At 37.4% G+C, this 19,038-nt stretch overlaps 1 protein-coding gene across 1 annotated transcript in view; it reads left to right on the top strand.

Annotated features, from left to right (window-relative positions):
- Nucleotides 1-19,038, top strand: part of LOC134794956 (bridge-like lipid transfer protein family member 3B) — a 56,501-nt gene that overhangs the window by 29,787 nt on the left and 7,676 nt on the right. Inside the window, exons 13-25 of the mRNA XM_063766828.1 lie at nucleotides 140-269; nucleotides 3,722-3,912; nucleotides 4,515-4,629; nucleotides 5,540-5,674; nucleotides 6,624-6,793; nucleotides 7,329-7,504; nucleotides 8,251-8,387; nucleotides 10,335-10,475; nucleotides 10,992-11,163; nucleotides 11,503-11,620; nucleotides 11,982-12,116; nucleotides 15,504-15,515; nucleotides 18,887-19,018. Of these exons, the coding sequence (XP_063622898.1) occupies nucleotides 140-269; nucleotides 3,722-3,912; nucleotides 4,515-4,629; nucleotides 5,540-5,674; nucleotides 6,624-6,793; nucleotides 7,329-7,504; nucleotides 8,251-8,387; nucleotides 10,335-10,475; nucleotides 10,992-11,163; nucleotides 11,503-11,620; nucleotides 11,982-12,116; nucleotides 15,504-15,515; nucleotides 18,887-19,018 (1,764 nt within the window). The remainder of the gene's footprint in view (nucleotides 1-139; nucleotides 270-3,721; nucleotides 3,913-4,514; nucleotides 4,630-5,539; nucleotides 5,675-6,623; nucleotides 6,794-7,328; nucleotides 7,505-8,250; nucleotides 8,388-10,334; nucleotides 10,476-10,991; nucleotides 11,164-11,502; nucleotides 11,621-11,981; nucleotides 12,117-15,503; nucleotides 15,516-18,886; nucleotides 19,019-19,038) is intronic.

The following is a 19,038-nucleotide window of genomic DNA, read 5'->3' as shown; positions in this document are numbered from 1 at the left end:
TTTCAAGTAATGCGACGAAATAACGCTAGATGGCGTTAACCTCAATTATAAATAGTGCTGCAGACATTCATTGTGTTTTCACTTCTGCCGGCACTCCCGGACTGCAACCCGTTGTTTTTTTTTTATTATTATTATTTAGGTGTCTACAAAGTCTCGAGAAGCGCCACGGCCCCTGGTGTGCGCAGAGAAGTCGACAATGCCGGGCGACGCAGGGTTACTACACGCTGAACTGACACACTTCTACTATCCTGGAGATGTCAATTTTCCTGGCAAGTTCATACTTTGACGATATTTGATATGTAAAGTACGTCTAAGCTAATTTTGCACCAACTTGAATAGTACAAATGAAATGAAATGAAATGAAATGAAATTGTTTTTATTCCAGAAATAGTTTCCATATATTGTACAATAAAATTAAACTATTAAGGCGCGGTGTGTAGTAAAATGCGCTTTTTTGTCACCATATTTACAGACTTTTACAAGGATTTCATGCATTATTTTCTAGTATGTATAACTTCAGTCCTTGAACTACGTTATTGCTTGTCAGAAACACGCCGGCTCATTATTTTCTCGATAGAATCTTAAGTTGAAAACATGCCTAACACTGTCTTTATTTCCTTATGTTAGAAGTACTACGACGAAAATGTATATGAACCTTACTTCAGTCGATAGCTTTTAAGTAAATCTTCATTATTGCTTGTCCTTTTATCGATACGTTAATTTTTTCATTCATCATTTGATGAATTCAACATTTTGCCTACTAAATTACATCCTACGCGGCAATACCTTGCGCCCATTCCTCACGCCAGTACGCCCGTGACCACTGTCAGCGTCGGACCTGTGCTAGTTTAGCGGACGTTTCATAAAATGGGTAATCACAGTATAAATATGCAAATATGTTATACACACAATGTTTTTTCAACATACTTGCGAAGAAAAGCAAAATAATTCTTAAATACGGTGACATTTCAGACATTCGTCCGTCATATTGTCATTTTATAGCAAGTTGGGCAGCAAAGGCACACACCCATCTAACCAATCCGGAATTCAGTCACGATTGATAAATTGTGTAAACATATTTTAAAAGGCTATAAAATTAATCAAATTGAATAATTTTTAAACATAGATATACAGGATTCAAATATTTTAGACTGGTCATATTTTTCATAAAATCGATTTCAATTGGCAAATCGTATTACTTTTTGGCAACCGGGTTTTTTAACCTAATTAGACCCCGCTGAATCCGAATTTGCTGGTTGCTTGATCGAATTCTTGACCGGAAGTGAGATATTTGATATTAAAGGACCCTTTTTTTAGTTTTTCGTAAATAACTCTTAAACGGTGGCGCATAGCAAAAAATATTCTATTACATAAGTAATCTGCATAAAATTGCCTACAAGAAAGATTTAGTACAATTTTTTGCTAGGATCAATATTCAAAGAGATATTAACGCGGGAAATTCAATTATAATCAATTCTAAGGTCCCCTTTTTTAGTTTTTTGTAAATAACTCGTAAACGGTGTCCCATAGCAAAATAGGTTTCAATTAATACATAATTTACATAAAATTTTCTCCAAAAACATCTTGAACTTTTTTTCTCTAAGATCAAATTTAAAACGATATTAAAGGAAGAAAGTTAATTACAATCAGTTCACAGGTCACTTTTTTTTAGTTTTTCGTAAATAACTCGTAAACGGTGGCCCGTTGCAAAAAAATATTATACATAAATATTGAACATAAAACTGTCCACAAAAAAGGTTCTTTACACTTTTGCGCTACGATCAATATTTAAAGAGGTATTAAAGGGGGTAAGTTAATTAGAATCAATTTCCAGGCCCCTATTTTTAGGTTTTCGTAAATGATTCGTAAAATAAGGCTCATAGCAAAATAAGTTCTTAATGTTCTTGTAAATAAATAATCGGCATACAATTTTCTACGAAAAACATAACACTTTTCTCTAGGATCAATATTTGAAACGACGAAACGTTTTCTTAAATCAACTTTTTATCTCTTTGTTAACTTTAACAACCCTAAAGTATTGATCGTAACGTAAAAATAAAAAGATCCAAATTTGTAGGAAATTTTATGTTAAAACTATTGTTATTGTTTTGTGCCTATGCGATTCGTACAGATATTCGAGATATGAGCAAAAATATGAAAAAGGTACCTTCAACCCCCTCCCCCCTACACCCTCAGCACACCCGCTAAGCTCGAGGACATTAAGTATGGTTATTTGGACACCACAAGGTATAACTGTGCCAATTTTCAAAATTATACGAATTATTTCCGCAGATTTTTTTATTTATGATTATATTATATATATTATATTTATGATTATTTTATATTATAGATTAACTAACTCGAATGTCGAAGTACAAGTGTTTTTTGTCATTACATTTAAATGCTTGACTTTTACTCGTCAATTCAAAATTAGAAAAATAGTAAGTAATTACACTTAGAGTTATAAATTGTTATAATTCTTTTTGTGAAGATAGCTAAATTATCTTAGCTTTGCTAGCAAAGCAGTATTCTTCCTTATTTTCACTATCTACTTGCCCGAAATTGACTGCTAGAGTTAGACCAAGTCTGCAACGATTTTGATAGCATAGGCAGTGCAAGTGTTATACATAATTTCATAGAAGTTTGACGTTTAAAATAACACTTGCACTGCGTGTGCAATCAAAATCGTTGCAGACTTTTCTTGGACTAGCTCTATTACATTTTTAATGTCTATTAGTAAGAACTATTATTTGTCTCATATTAATTTGGTATCATTTGATTAGATTCTCAGTTTGTCGCGGTATACACTCATCATCATTCTCTTGCCCTTGTCCCATTCACTTGGGGTCGCGGTATACACTCATATTGTATATATAATTAATAATTATTTACACTCATCGTCTTACCTACCATTTTTAATTTCATTAAGTACTCATCAAAATTCGAATTTGCTAATAAATCTTATTCAATATTAATTGCCGGAAAAAATCCCGGAACTGACAATTCAGAATACCGATGTCGTCAGAATAAGGACGTAGACGTGCTGCACGGGAATGGCGCGGTGCGCCGCGCGGGGCGCCCGCCTGCCCGTTCTACCACGCGTCTGCTTCACCCCCTTGAAAACGTAAAACTCGAGTATAAGAGCGCCTTAAACTAAAATCTATAAGCATGGTATAATAATATACTCCGCCTGGTACTCTATTCCGAGATTCGCGAATGACCTAACTGACACAGGCCTACGTCATCATGCTGTTTACAGGTTCTCAAACTTGAAAATGTGGGAGAATTTTAACCAACGGTGAAAATTATTTTAACGGCATTAATTTTAAGTTATTCATGTAGAAACATAGTAAAATAAAACAAATCTAATGTATTAAATTAAACTTTATTTATCTATACAAGACAAACGTTTGAAAAACTAATTCACAGTTACACATTAATTACCAAGCTTACGACGTGAAAAGTTTGGAAAACACTGCGACTGCTGACACTGAGCGAGAAGGAAATAATAATTAATTTATTGTGACGTAGGCCTGTGTCACTCTGGGAATAGAAGGCCATGTTTTATTAGACCATGTCTATAAGTAATACTTAAATGTCTTAAATATAAATTAAAACTTAACATTAACTAAACTTAGGGGCGTATCGCCTCGACCTAATGGTGACAGGTTTGAAAGTGAAGGAGGGTCATTTATACATGTCATATTTTCAAAATGTTCAGTCCCGGCTCCGAAGCTGTACGTGCAGCTGAGCCCCGTGCGCGTGCACGTGGACGTGCCCAGCGCCGTGTGGCTCGGCGCCTTCCTGCCGCACGTGGCGCGCGCCGCCGGCGCCGCCGCCACCGCCGCGGCGGGACCCACCGCTGCTGGAACCGCTTACTACGATGTCCGAGCTGAAGCCATAATGCCTAGGGTAAGTTGCTTGCAGTAAAATATGAAGCGATCCCTAGTGTGGCATTCCACTTGACCAATTTCTTTCTCCAATGTGCATGGCGTCATTTACGTCTCACTCTCTCATTAAACAAAATGTGAGACGCAAATACACATTGGACCGAGATATTGGACAGATGTCAGTGTATGAAAATCGCCTGCCTCAGGATACTTATTGATTCAAATTACACTGCCATTTTTTAGGGCTCCGTACCCAAAGGGTAAAAACGGGACCCTATTACTAAGACTCCACCGTCTGTCTGTCCGTCCATCTGTCTGTCACCAGGCTGTATCTCATGTACCGTGATAGCTCGTGGAAGATCTCCTGAGGGCTACACCCCGAGGGCTGGAAGTGGCAAAACATTGGCCGACAACAATTTAGTTTTAAGAAGTTTAATCCCTTTACACGAAAAGAAGAAGACCGTGATAGCTAGACAATTGACAGTTTCACAGATGATGTATTTCTGTTGCCGCTATAACAACAAATACTATAAAGTACGGAATCCTCGGTGGGCGAGTCCGCCTCGCACATGCCCGGTTAGAGGTAATTAATGTGCCATAAATTAATTAGCATTCTAATTTCAGATAGTGCTAGAGGCGGGACCGGAACACATCCCCCAACAACGCGACCGGCCGAAAGAGCTGCACATATGCACCGCCAGAGCCATGCTTACCAACGTACGAGAATCGCCAAGAACCAGTAAGCATTAAAACCAAAACCTTCCATGGCTCCACCATTTTGAAAAAGATGCTAATCTAAATTGACGGAATTTCACGAGAGATGGTTGACAATTGAGTGATAGAGGAGAACAGTCGGACAAAGTATTGTTACCTATGCTGAAATAGAGAGGCGCAATCTACCGATTTATTTTATGGCGAATTCCGGTCTTAATGTCCAAACCGGTTAACAACCATGACAACATTTTTCACTACCGGGAAGTTTTTAGTTTTCATGATAAAAAAAACGAATAAAGTAACCAACGTGAAGTTCAAGTGAAAGGATGAGAATTATGAAATTTTGAAGTGTGTTTTTTTTGTAAAATATGAATTTGAGCCGAAATTGCAAAACACGTGTCCATTATTTTTTCGTGTTCTCCAACCAATAATTAACTAGCTAACCAATAATTAATTCAAACCAGTAATTAACTAGCAATTTGCTTGAACAAAACTCTCTGCAGAAGTTAGAGCGTTTTGTCACTTTTCAGTACTTTGGAGGCCAATTTCTCCCAGTAAGTTGAGTATGGGCCAGGGGTCGGAAACCGGTATTTGCTCCATACAAAAATACCGGCATTATTACGTTCTTTTTCGTTCTATGGTATATTATTTCATTTTTAATGGGACAACCTAATGATACAAAGTCGTTACCTAAATACATGATTCAGTCCTATGTAAAGAGTATAAAATAATTATAAATATTGTGCTATTTCCGGGTTTAAAAAAAATACCGGTTCCTAGCCCTGGTATATGGGCAGCTTAAAAAAATACGTGTCTGTTATTTTAGACTACTCTAAAACATATATTAAAAATAAATCAAATCGGAGCTGACCAGTTGGATACCCTTCCTTGTAAGCTTACTTAAATATTATTCACCGTATAATCTCATGTTTCAGACACGGCGGGCACGCGAGCGGACCTGGCGTCCATCCTGGCGGCGCTGCGGAGGCTGGCGCCGCCGCGCGGCCAGTTCCCGTGCTCCGAGGGTGACCTGGATCCTATACATGAACAGTTCGTGTTGCACGCTGAAAGTGAGTATTGGGCGGTTAACACACCGCGCTGTAGCTCGGGTGTAAGAATACGGCTACGGTATCCCCTGCCTGTCGTAAAAGGCGACTAAAAGGGGTCCTCGGGGTCGGAGACGGTCGCAGCTAGGGACTGCGACTGAAAAAGGAGGGGACCCACAAAGGGGCATAACGCTAGGACGGCACTGGCGCGTTCATTGGAGATCCCAGAGCCGTCCGAAATGCGCCGAGGAGGACAACTGGGAGGTTTGTAGTCGGTGAAAGTCCGACATAAGTGACATAACCTCCGCGCTGTCCCTGCGGTACGGAGGTATCCATAACGGATTTCCCTCCCAATAAAAAAAAAGCCGTTAACACACTGACGCCGGCGATAGCTGCCTAAAAAAATAAAAAAATGAGAATGATTAATTAAATGAGATAGTTAAAATGTTTATCGATGTGAATAAACCACTTGATTCATAATCATAACGAAATTCACTTCTTTTTACAAGCTTTTTTTTTTCACCTGTCCCATTGTCAGTCTGTAATTAAATTTTGCAAGCTAATTTTGACCCACTTCCCGGTTTCTGATTGAGCTGAAATTTTGCACGCTTATGTAAATTGGATGATAATGCAATATTAGGATCCCATCGACTTGATCTGATGATGGACACAGGTGGCCACAGGAACTCTGATAAAACAACGCAACTTGTGTTTGGGTTTGTTAGAATATATTGTATTAATACTTGTAACAAAAACGAAATTTTTGATAAAAAACTTAAGGCCGATTTAGACGGCGCGCGAACTCGCATGCGATTTAAGTTACATTGCGGACTGTCGGTTACGTCCAATTCAACCGACCGATCAAAACCCACAATGGTATGAAACTCGCATGCGAGTTCTCGCATCGTCTAAATCAGCCCTTTTACTCTGATTTTCGTGATTTGCGGTTACTCTAACACTTCATTTTTTTCAGATCTTGATGACATAGATCGCGGAACAGCTATTTCTCCCGAGTTACTTTGGCGGGAAAATAGGAGTATATGGTGCGCGCGAGTGGAGCCGCTGTGGGCCGACCTGTGCGGTGCGCGGGCCACCAACTACAAGCCGGCGCCGCTGCTGGACGCCTGCCCGCTCACGGCCTGGGTACCACATACATACAAGACCTTATGTGCTTTAGATGTGGTTGATTAATAATAATTATCCTGTAGTGTATATTTCAATAACTTAAAAAAAGAGTGCTCTGAAAAAAGGGTGCAATGAGTTAATTACAAATAAAGCCGTGTAACGTTACGATGAATCTACCTCGCCTTAATGAGTTCTTGTTTATTTTAATTATGTTGCGTTTTCGGTGTATTTGTAAATTTGATTTCGTGGCCGCTATAAAACAATTCCATTAAAAAAAATTGGAAATAATCCTTATTTTGGAATAGGGTAATACGCCAGTAACGGACCACCTGTGAGTAACTGGCCACCCTAACCTAAAAATGATTTATATTCACCTATAAACAGAATTCATTTTAGTATAAGGCTGGCCAAATATTGGCCGGTGGCCAGTTACTGGCGAATATATCGTCAGTTTTAATCTCGCTTATCGCGGTGAAACTCCATTTTCTTTTAATTTTATTTTTCTTAGCTGAAGCTTAGTACAAATTGAATTTCGTAATATTTTTTTCCACAGCTATGCTTCAACGAAGACTTCTCCCGTATCTGGGCAGTGGCTCGCACCACCGGCCTGGCCGGCCTGCAACTAAACCACTACCAAATGCTCTTCCTACTGCGCCAACTAGAACGGGTCTCGGAAATGACGGCTTGGCTGGCTCACGATGCTGCGAGACAACCTGATGCTAACGCAGGGTAATGTAGACTTTATGTCCTCTACGTAGAGTTGATAATCGTTTAGCTGAGCCGCTAACAAAGGTGTGCATTCTGTACAAATTTCCGAGACAAGCGGATGCTAATGCAGGGTAATCCTTCTTCCTTCTTCCTCGCGTTATCCCGGCATTTCGCCACGGCTCATGAGAGCCTGGGGTCCGCTTGACAACTAATCCCATGATTTGACGTAGGCACTAGTTTTTACGAAAGCGACTGCCATCTGACCTTCCAACCCAGAGGGGAAACTAGGCCTTATTGGGATTAGTCCGGTTTCCTCACGATGTTTTCCTTCACCGAAAAGCGACTGGTAAATATCAGATGATGATGCTAATGCAGGGTAATGTAGACTTTAAATACGTTAGACAAGGTTGATTATTCTGCAACTAAACCACTACCAAATGCTCTTCCTACTGCGCCAACTGGAACGGGTCTCGGAAATGACGGCTTGGCTGGCTCACGACGCGGCGAGACAACCTGATGCTAATGCAGGGTAATGTAGACTTTATGTCCTCTATGTAGAGTTAATAATCGTTTAGCTGAGCCGCTAACAAAGGTGTGCATTCTGTACAATGATCCGTTTATTTTGTGACCAACGAAATTCATTATTCCGGACGTCTCTCAGTTATTAATCAGAGGGGACATATCGTCACAAAATCGGACTAAAAACAATAAAATTCAGACACACGTTTCTTTTGAAATGGACTAACATTCTTATTTTTTTCTTCTAGATCAATAGTTGTAGGTGTGGTGGTGCCAGCAGTGGAACTGACGCTGGTTCTCCCCTCGACCTGCCCTGGTCAGGAGTCTTCCAGAGACCTGGACAGTGTTCCTTTGGACTCCTCCAGCCTTCAGGACATGAAAATGGGTGAGACTTTTAGTAAATGTGACGTCCCACGGTCAAAGGTACCTTATGGCGGGTATGGAGTTATGCATACCCCAGTAATCTACAATAAATAAGCTATCGATAACACAAAAGATCAACCTTCTAGGTTGCGTAGTTACAGAGATATGATTTTTTGAAAATAATGTTGTGAAATTAGCAACTTTACGATAGAGAAGTTTTAAGTTTAGCCGCCTAAAAAACTATGTTCCTGAAGTAAGTTACATAGTTGACTACAAATAATAATACCTTATATATGTGAGATTAAAAAAATATTGCGACTTGTTCTGTAATGCAAATAGAAACTTTTGATATCGACTGATTTATGTGTATCCTAGCCAATCTCTTGAAAATAAAGTTTTATTTCATTTTCACGATTGATTGCAATGAGCTCTTAAGATTTAAATTTTATCTATTAGAAAACGACACTGACAGACAGTTTAAGCAAGAAACAATACCGATTTAGAGGTGAAAATGTATTTTCTGACTTTTTCATATAAAATCACAAAATTGAATATTTTTACTTTTAATGTGACACACAATCAATTTTTCTGAGCACATATGAAAGAAATTCTGTCATTCAAATGAAATAAATCCTAAAACCCCAACTAAATACTATATTTAACCCCTTATGCCACTTTAAACTTACATAACAATAACAGTATTTGCTCCATACATTTACGAAAAGGTACCTTATGGAAATAAATCTAATAATACATCACTACAAAATATCAATCATATTACAGTTTATCTTTTATGAATAGAAAATATAAATTTACATTAAACTGCCCCAAATTTAATTAGTTCTTCGTCATAATAATCTTAAAAAAGACCAATAATTTGTATGTAATGAAAAGGTACCTTGTGATTAAGTTACATGATGAGGCATGATGATGATGGAACAGTTAGGATAAACTAATAATATTTTGGGGTTAAGATGGTATAAATCGTCTATTTCTTATCAATAATATATTTCGGTTGCTATTGAAGATAAGCGGCATTGAGGTTCAATGACCTCAGATATTCCATAAGGTAATGCGTCGGGTATTGGCATTTTTCAGCAAACCAATGGCTGATTTACTGCATGCGACCAAACCAAATGAAGATTATTCTAGTTAAGAAAGACTTGACGAGAGTAACTTTGGTATAATAGCAGGCTACTTGGATTCGTAATGTCGGTCGATGTACGGTTATAATATTTGCGAGGCCCCCCGACCAGAACTGAAATTATCAAATTAGTTTTGCAGAATGCTAATACAGTTCTCTACCAAACTTCTTTTCCCGTATTGACTAGTTTTTTTGGGAATTTTCAATCTTTTTTCCATAAGGTACCTTTTCTACTAAACTCTGAGACGACATTACTAGGCTTATAACTAACTTATAACAAAAATAAAAACAGGTAAACAAACGTTACGCATTAAGGTTTCAGAGCACACAATAAAAAAAAATTGAGCATTTTTTCACCTCTTTACAAAACATTTCATATCTCCGAAACTAGAAACCCTCATAAGGTACCTTTTTCCGTGGAACGTCACAAATGAGTATTTACGTGGTCACATTGTTTTTTTGTTCATTTTAAGTTCATTTCATTCGTATTAAAGTACCTTACACGTCATTTAATAAATACTAACTTGCCATACGCTACGAAGTACAGTCAGCAACCGAAGTTGCTAAGCGGGCCAGGTGTTTATAAGAGAATAAGAGAAATTAGCTTGACACGCCCTTATTCTCTTAACAATAAAGTCGCGTCAAGATCATTTTGAACACCTCGCCCGCTTAGCAACTTCTGCTGCTGACTGTACTTAAATCAAACCTTTTTGAAGAACTATTACTATAGGACTAATAGGACCAACATAAATAGAAGGGAAAAAATATGTTTCCCACATATTTGCTGATTATGTTATCAACATAAAGTTTTTCCTCCCATGATAGGATCTGAAGCGACAATGGCGCCATCTACACTAGTCGGCGATAGCGGTATCATCAGCAGTACACAGCCTGTGGAGATATGCTCGGCGCAACCCCTTCCTGCCGAGGAGATGCCACCACCCAGTCCAGGCCTTAGTTTTGGAGGTACTGACAACTGCACTGTTCTCTGTTGCACAAAATATGCCTACACTATATGCCAAATAAATATATTTTATCCTCGTAAGTCCCCGCGTACTTGTACAAGTACCAATTAAAATCGAGTTTTGAACTCTTATAGAAATAAAAGAAAGTTCCAAATTCAAAAGCGCAAAAGTTGACTTGAGTCTTACGAGGTTAAGCCAAAAATGCCTTACATCATTTTGGAAAAGAGCTGATACTCTTCACACTGCTGGATCGATCTGTTTGAAACATAGCTAAGAAACCTTGGGATATGTAAGTTTCGTTTTTTCCCTCGCACTTGCACACACACAACACACTTGCACTTGTTCAACACACTTGTGTTGAAAAACGTCGTATGAAACACGTTGTTCATTACACACATCGACTTTCTTATTTATATATTACAATAACGGCTCATGTGTACGGACCAACAACACAATGTACTATTAAATACAGGCAACATCCCTATTATTGGAATTTATAAGCTTCATCTCTCTCCAGGTTTCTCATCAATGCGTCGCGGCCTGACGTCGCTAGTGACATCTATCGACAGCGCGTGGACGCGCGACGACGCGCGCAGCGACGCCGCCTCCACGGCGTCTTCTGACAGCGAACGCTACGTTGTCGTGGGCTTGGCTTGCGAGTCTCCTCTCGACGCGGATCAGGCATTCAGGTGTGTACTCTAAACTGGATTTGCATTTATACTCGAAGACTTAACGGTTTTAAAGTAATGTCATATACTCTGGCAAGCCTCCTATGTCAGGCGCCTGATAAATTTTGAAAGGAAGGTATGATCTCCCATACTAATTTTAAATTTCGCCCCTTTTTCTATTGACAAAGTTGGCTTTGGCCACTTTCCAGAGTATGTGGCTGGAGTTATAGGCCAGGAAATATTTTTTTATTTCCGACACGGCCATCCTGATCTTGTACACGTCTTCGTGTGCCAAAAAAAATAATTTAATTTGGTTGTGTAAGATTATTTTACTAATATTTTTGTTAATTATTGTTATAGAGAGTTTGAACACGGGCGTATGTCCACGACCGGTGTAGAGGTGGCGGCAGAAGTTTTGGAACGTTCCTCTTCGCCCAGCGACCATTCTGTAACCAGCTCCTGTCGCCGGCGAGATGTGGTACGTGAACCAGAACACTGACAGTTATGCCTTCTCCATAAATACACCCCGCACGCAGTTTTGAATATTACCCAATACACAATTTCCCGCTTTATTCTAGATAGTCGATTATAACTCATTTCATTAAAGGTGAGATTATATTTTTTACCTCGTTTCGTCGGTCTCATTAGTTTAAGGTCTGGTTAAAGTATAATCGCGTTATTCATAACCGTCTGTCAAATATATCAAACAGTCGATAATCGTTTGTCCCTATCCCCATTTTGACATTTCTGTTTGTTAGAAAGAGACTAAATTTAACAATGGTTAGTAAGAAGTTGCAAAGTTTTATGAATACCTTGCAAAAATTCCCACAACTCCCCAGATATCAACGTGCACGTGGCGCCTGCACGACATCCACGTCGTGCACCAGAGCGCCGCCGGCGCCTCGCGCCTGCGCCTCGCCGCCGACGACCTGCGCACCGACGAGTGCGCCGCCATACCCTGGGACGAGTTCCAGGTGAGACCTTCACAGTACGGGATAAGGTTCACTTTTGAACGAAGTTGGCGGAGACGTTTTGAGTTCTAAGGCCTACGACTTTGAACTTATTAAAACTTTACTGTAAAACAAGTAAAGTTGGAATTGTTAATCCTTTGACCACCAAAAACGTCAACTGACGTACACGGTTACAGTCCAATATCAACCTTCGTGCATTCCAGCAAGGTTCAAGTTGGCTCGCCTCGGGTTAATGCGAGATTTAGAAGCAAAATTGAGTAATTATTATTATCTTATACGTAGGCCTTAGAAGTTTTAAAATATTTCTCTCAACATTGTACAAAGTAAAATTAAAAGAGACTTTGTTCAGAACAAAAGTCTTTAATACAATTTGTTTCGCGAACTTGCAAAGATTTCTTTCGACTTTATTTCCATCCAATTTAAAATTATTACCTTATAATTTTTTAATCGTAAATGATAGCTTTAACTATGTTCATATGTAGGTCAAATTTTCCGTCAATAATTATGAAGGTAACTAAATAATTTATTATGTTGTATATAGGTAAAGCCTGACAACAGTTTATTTAACCCTGAGATAGTGTCGCTGCAAACAGCTTACGTATGGCAATAATGTGCGTACGTCATGTATAGTCGGGGTAGTGAGCATTGGCTTCATGTTGATACTCGTATAATGTCAGAAACATTGCTTACAGAGAATTCGGTTCTTTCAATTTCTCTTCCTCAAAATCTGATTCTAAATATTCAATATTAATATATTCTTCGTTTTCTGACTCGACGAAGTCTGATTTTCATCAGATGTTGTGTCGCTTTCAGGACCACCAACCTCGATTATAAAGCGTTCAGTCTCCAATTCGATTATTAGGATTTTTATCGTCGATCTACATAAACCTTAAATGAAATATGTGACGTTATCTATGAAAAGGGACTTTATTGTCGATGGCGCTTACGCCATTATGAACGATGCTCCGATATAAACTCAATGCCGCGCGACGCTGACGACAATAAGGTCCCTTTTCATAGGTAATGCCCCATATTAAAATTTAAACCAAACAACTAACCAGTTCAATAAAACCGCACTATAAAATGTCAATACCGGTCATGTCAACAACCAACTTCAAAACATTGTTTATTGGAATGCCATGTAATCCTTCGTCTTTTTTAAGCTGTAAGTATTTGATTGCATTCACTACAATTTTTTCGCATCTTTGGTATTTTTTTTTGGGCTTTTTGTAATAAAACCGTTTATATTTGAATATATTCGTAGATATTTTCCGTTTGTTTACATCGGTGACACTCGATGACAGCCAACGTTCGTTGTCAAAGAGTACTTGTTGCCAGTAAAAGAAATTAGTACCATTGAAAATCCGCAAAATGCCGAGGGTCAAATAAACTGTTGTCAGGCTTTAATATGGATATCTTGTCCGAAATAAAAGATTTTTCATTTTTTTTTTAATAAAAGTTTACTGTAACCAGGCTGCGATTATCTTTGGTAGTAAGCTGCAAAGTCGCTGAACACATAACTTAGACTAAAATCTTTGCAAGTTGGCTATGTAACATGTGTCAGAATACATAACAGTGTCACATCGATTCACCACATTACCCGTGACGTCTTACATACATGCCAACATCACTCCCAGTTTTATGTTATTCGTCGTACACAATATATTAAAGATAAGTTTATATTATGTTAAAAGTATTGTGACATTAAATATTATGGTCTCACACAAATAAGATGTCAACTGTCAAACGGCAAAACATTTTATAACCTACAAACCATTTATAATTTTATAGGTTATATAATATTTGGCATTGATAGGTGTTATAATTTAATTATTACTTATTTTATTTGCTGGGACTATGAATTAATCGTATTATTTATATGTTAATTCCCTTGATATTGTTGTCTAAGTGTAAAAGTAATGTAATCTTGTTTAATTTGAAATGTTATGGAGTCCATCTAAGTTATGTTTACCGCTACACGATACAGATGTAGGGCATAAAAGTTTTCCCTCGTATTTTCTCGGAAACGTTCGTATTTGTCATGCTACTTCAGTCAACCTCAGTTCTTTTTGTATCGAGACTAACTGAAATAGCAAGACACGTTCGTACGTTTCCGTGAAAATACGGTACCCCACTTACTGAACTGACAATTCGAAAATGTTATTGCCAAGCCTTGATCGGTTAAGCGTGTTTTGTTAACATAGTACATTGTATCTAGATTAACATTCAATTTATATACAGTAACTGTAATTCCATACAATAAATATATAAAATTGTACTTAGACGGACTACATTATTTTTACACCCGTACCATTTGTATTTGTGACATTCGATACATTTTCCATGTCGTCCTATCTGGCATGTTAACATTCACCATTTTGTCCGTTTCTCTCAGAATTACCATTTTCATGTACAGCTTCTACCGTTGACTAGACGAAATAAATTTCAAAACATCAATTATATTATTTTATTTTGTTAAGTTCTTCTTAACGAAAATTAGTAGTTCAGGTGACGTGTGGCTCAATTACATCTAAATATTGCAAAGAGCCTGCCTAAGATGCAGAAAAAATATTCGTTGACTTGTGTGGTTAACTTTATAACTTTTAGTTTGTTTCAAAACTAGTATCAATTATTGTTCTAACCTTCAATCTTAGATGCCTTTTTAAATTTATAATGTAGTTTTTTCTTTAAATACTGTATGAATGCCGTCAAACACAACGGAGAATCGTGAAATTGAAACATTTACTTTTTCTAGAGAATGATTCAAAAATACGTACAGCCAATGGTAGAAGCTGATTTTGTGCATGTCTGTACCACCGTATTGTACCATCCGAAAATCCATCGTATCTCGTGTAACGTAAGGTCTATATTTGCCGTTTACTTTGTTTAACAGGTTTTTTATGGTCTGGTTAAACTTCAGAATATCTACATTTAGAAATATTTCGATGAAAATAATCTTTTACCATATTCTACTTGAAAATAATAAATAAATGTAGAAAAAGTGCATATTTATGGTGTGTGCCGTTTTTATTAAAAACCGCTAGCGTTAATTATATTAATTTTGGTATTTTCTGGCCTCCTCCTACAATTGTTTTTACGAGGGCCAATGCAATCATTGCGGCACTGCTGTACTCATTGCAGTAGCTAATCGAACACGATGTTCAAAAAACCTACACTCTCTTACTCTCTTAACAATAAAGTTGTGTTCAGGTCATTTTGGAGCTTAGCTACTTGTGCTAATGACTACTTCAGATGGCCATTATTTGGATAGTGTACCCTATCGATTTTTTAAAGTTTAAGCAGACCACAACAGTAATGCATCCTCAGTTTCTCTAAAACTATGTGTATACCTGTGTTTTTTCTCGCAACCCGCCCGCTCGGCTATCCCAGAACCGACTCAAGGTACATAGAGAGTTTAACAAGTAGTGTATGTTAAGATAGTGGTAGTACAGGGGTATCCAACCATTGGACCGTGTGTGAGAAAAGGTTGGGAACCTCTGGGTAGTCGTGTCGTAGCCAAGGGGGTTTGTATGTGTGAATGAATGAGGAAGATTTTTCCGTCACGCTCGTTTTTTTAAATTTTAATAGTGCTTCTAGATGACGTTGAATGTACAGATTGATTTTAGAAGATGTGATCGGAAATAAGTCCTCGTAGAAAGAAAACAATCGTTCAATGTTTTCAGTTGTAACGTTTATTTTTTCGATTTAAAATTTGATGAAAAATGATTAACTTCGACACGTTTCTAAAATCAGCCCGTATATTTATCAATTTTTCAAGCCGAGAGGGACGCAAGTATCTTTTAAATGAGAGCACAATATTAGTAAATATTACATAATTATTAGTGTAGGGTAACATCGGCTAATTTCGTCCACGCCTAATTTCGACCAGTTATAACTGTTATAAGTTAAATTTGCTCCTCTCGACTTGATTGCGTAAAATTGCTATCAGCTGTCGGAAGTTCATACACCGTGACTGGAAATATCTTTGCTGCTGCTTTTAAATCACATTCTATGTTTATTTCTAATCCGTTTCTAGCGACACAAAGGCCTACAGACGTCACAACAGGTATAGTGCACACTAACATAACACTTGAATAGCTTTAAACCCAGTTATACACTGCATGGTTAGGTCCATCTATTAAAATGATACATAGAGTCTGTCTAAGCTAACTCTTCACCGACATTGACATGGAAAAATGTGAAACTTTTTATATTAAAATGTCACATTTTCATAGTAAATTGACGTTTATCATGACGCGTCCACACTTTGTCATTGCTTAGTCTGTGCAGATTTACCTTGACCCGACTCTATGATGGACGCACTTTTCTATCGTGCGATACTATATGACATAACAAATAATAAAAGCGCGACCATCTTAATAGGCCTGCTAGAACATCGATCCTTCTACAATATATTTTTTTGTGTGGAAAAATATTCAACCCCCTTTTTAAGTTTTCTAGCATGGTTTTCTTCACTAGAGACTAGTAATCGCCCAGTTATTAATAGATTTACATACATTTATAAATATAAACGCCATTTTAAATGTAGCAATTTGACTTGAACACTAACAATTTGACACTGCCCATCGCATTGCATGCGTTTGCCACTTAGGATCGTCCAAATGAAAAATAAGTACTGTTTATATAATGATAAGATTTATGTTTAAGAATATGCATACCTAGGGGACATAGCCCATTTTTATTTGGACGAAATAAGACGAGTTTAATGCATACCCTACATACACAAAAAATAACATACTTATTTATGCGGCATTGCAATGGTTTGTATTCCTTAAATGTAGAAAATAATCTTAAACAATACGATTTTTGCACGATATTGATTTCAATTGGCTACCTAGTACGCCTGTTAGAGGCGTAGTGCACCTATAATTGACACTTTTATCAAAACTTTATCACGCTTTTATCACGCGGCAAGGCGTTGTTAAAAGGTGATCATGGTTTTGAAATAAGTAGTTAAGGAAATCTGTTGAAACAGATACATAATGGATAGCATAGTTGGAGGTTTGAGATACAGATGTGTTATGTTGATCCTAGTGTGGAAGTTACTACTTTGGTTTTCTGGGTCATTATAACACATTTTAGATAATATATTTGGCAACACCAACGTAAACGACAATTCTTTTTTAAATATGAACTTTATGGTGGTATTGCCAAAATTATATCACTGCAAACTTGGACGAATTCTTCTATCGGCTATCCCTTTAATTTTAATACCATTTAATTTAACTGATATTAAATACGGTGGTAAAAATTTGCCGATGTTACCCTATCTCCAACTATCATTATATTCATGTATCTTCTTTATATGATAAAAAAAAATGGAAGAAACTTTAAGTAAGGGATATGATCAGATTGTGTGTTGTTTCAAAACAGATTTCTATTCCTTCATTGAGAAAAATAATGATATTAAAGATATTGTGTAAAAGTGACACTGAATACGTTTATTGGCTAACGACATAGTTTAGAGATGTTCCTAACGTGTTTAAGGGCTGGTTTAGACGGCGCGGTGCGCGAACTCGTATGCGAGGAATATTAGTTACATCCAATTCAGCCGACCAATCAAATACCGCAATGTAATGAAACTCGCATGCGAGTTCTCGCACCGTCTAAATGAGTCTTGAATAGCGATGAAAGAAAATGTCTGACCAGAAATTATACAGGCATCCATAATTTGCATATTTATTTCATGTAATTTTTTACTACAAAAATAAGTGTCACTTTCATGCTTTATCCTGAATATTCTTAAATCAAAAACCCCACAATACAACTACCAAAACACATACATCAGAAAGGCATTGTACAGTCACCTGTAATAATATGTTACACAATTAAGGCCTCATAAATATCTGACACGATCTTAATTGTAGAGCGATAAGAGCGTGTCACATATTTTTGCGGCCTTCGAAAAGTAACATATTATTGCAGGTGACTGTACTATAGCTGCAAGTTATTGTTTTAACCTACCATCAAAATATTTTTTCACCACACCAGCTCGGAAAGGCGTACTTTGCACTTCAAAAACTGATAGCAAAGTTGCATTTTATTCACATGTGAGGCAAAGTAATCAAATGCAAATTTTGAGTTGTTTTCTTATGTTTGCTAGTAGCATTGACTTTTGAATGATGATTTTGGATGATAAATCCTTAGTAAAATTCATTTGGATTTGATTTGGTTTGACTTTGTTTGATATTTTACATTTAATATTTGCTTCGGGTTGGTGTGGTGAAAAATTTTGTGTTTCACTCGGGGGCAAAATTTATTTAACCCTCGTGCTTTGAAACCCTCGCAACGCTCAAGATTCCATTTTTCGAACCACTCGCTACGCTCGTGGTTCAATTTTGGAATCTTTCGCTTGCTCGGGTATCAATATTAGCACGAGCGGTTAAACAACAACTTTGCCCCCTTGTAAAACAAATAACTATTTATTGAAGGTGAAATGTAATTTCACTAGCAGACGGCTTGGCATTATAAATATTAATTCATCAAAATAAAATTTACAAAGCTAAAGCTAATAGAGTTAGACCAACAAAAGTCTGCAGCGATTTTGATACCCCACGTAGTGCAAGTGTCATTTTAAACGTCAAACTTCTATGAAATTATGACGTATAAATAACACTTGCACTGCGTGGGCTATCTAAATCGCTGCAGACTTTTCTTGGTCTAATTTTAAGTAAATTACTCGTCAAAATCAATAACTTGCAGTTTTACAATACCTTTGATATGGCAAAAATCTAATATAACTTGATCTTTAGAACAAATTCTCGATGCGAGCGCGGGCCTGGACCGAGCCGGCCGTCGACGAGTGCGACTTGAAGCCCAGAGATACTCCAAAAGTGGCGGCTAGGATGACTAGAACCGAACTGCCGAGAGTTCCTGATGAAAACGTGAGTTTTTACCAAGTTAT

This window comes from Cydia splendana, chromosome 11 (genome assembly GCF_910591565.1).
Source record: "Cydia splendana chromosome 11, ilCydSple1.2, whole genome shotgun sequence".
In the NCBI taxonomy this organism is placed as follows: Eukaryota; Metazoa; Arthropoda; class Insecta; order Lepidoptera; family Tortricidae; genus Cydia; species Cydia splendana.
Note: the sequence above shows the minus strand (reverse complement) of the source record. Positions and strands in the feature narration are given on the sequence as shown.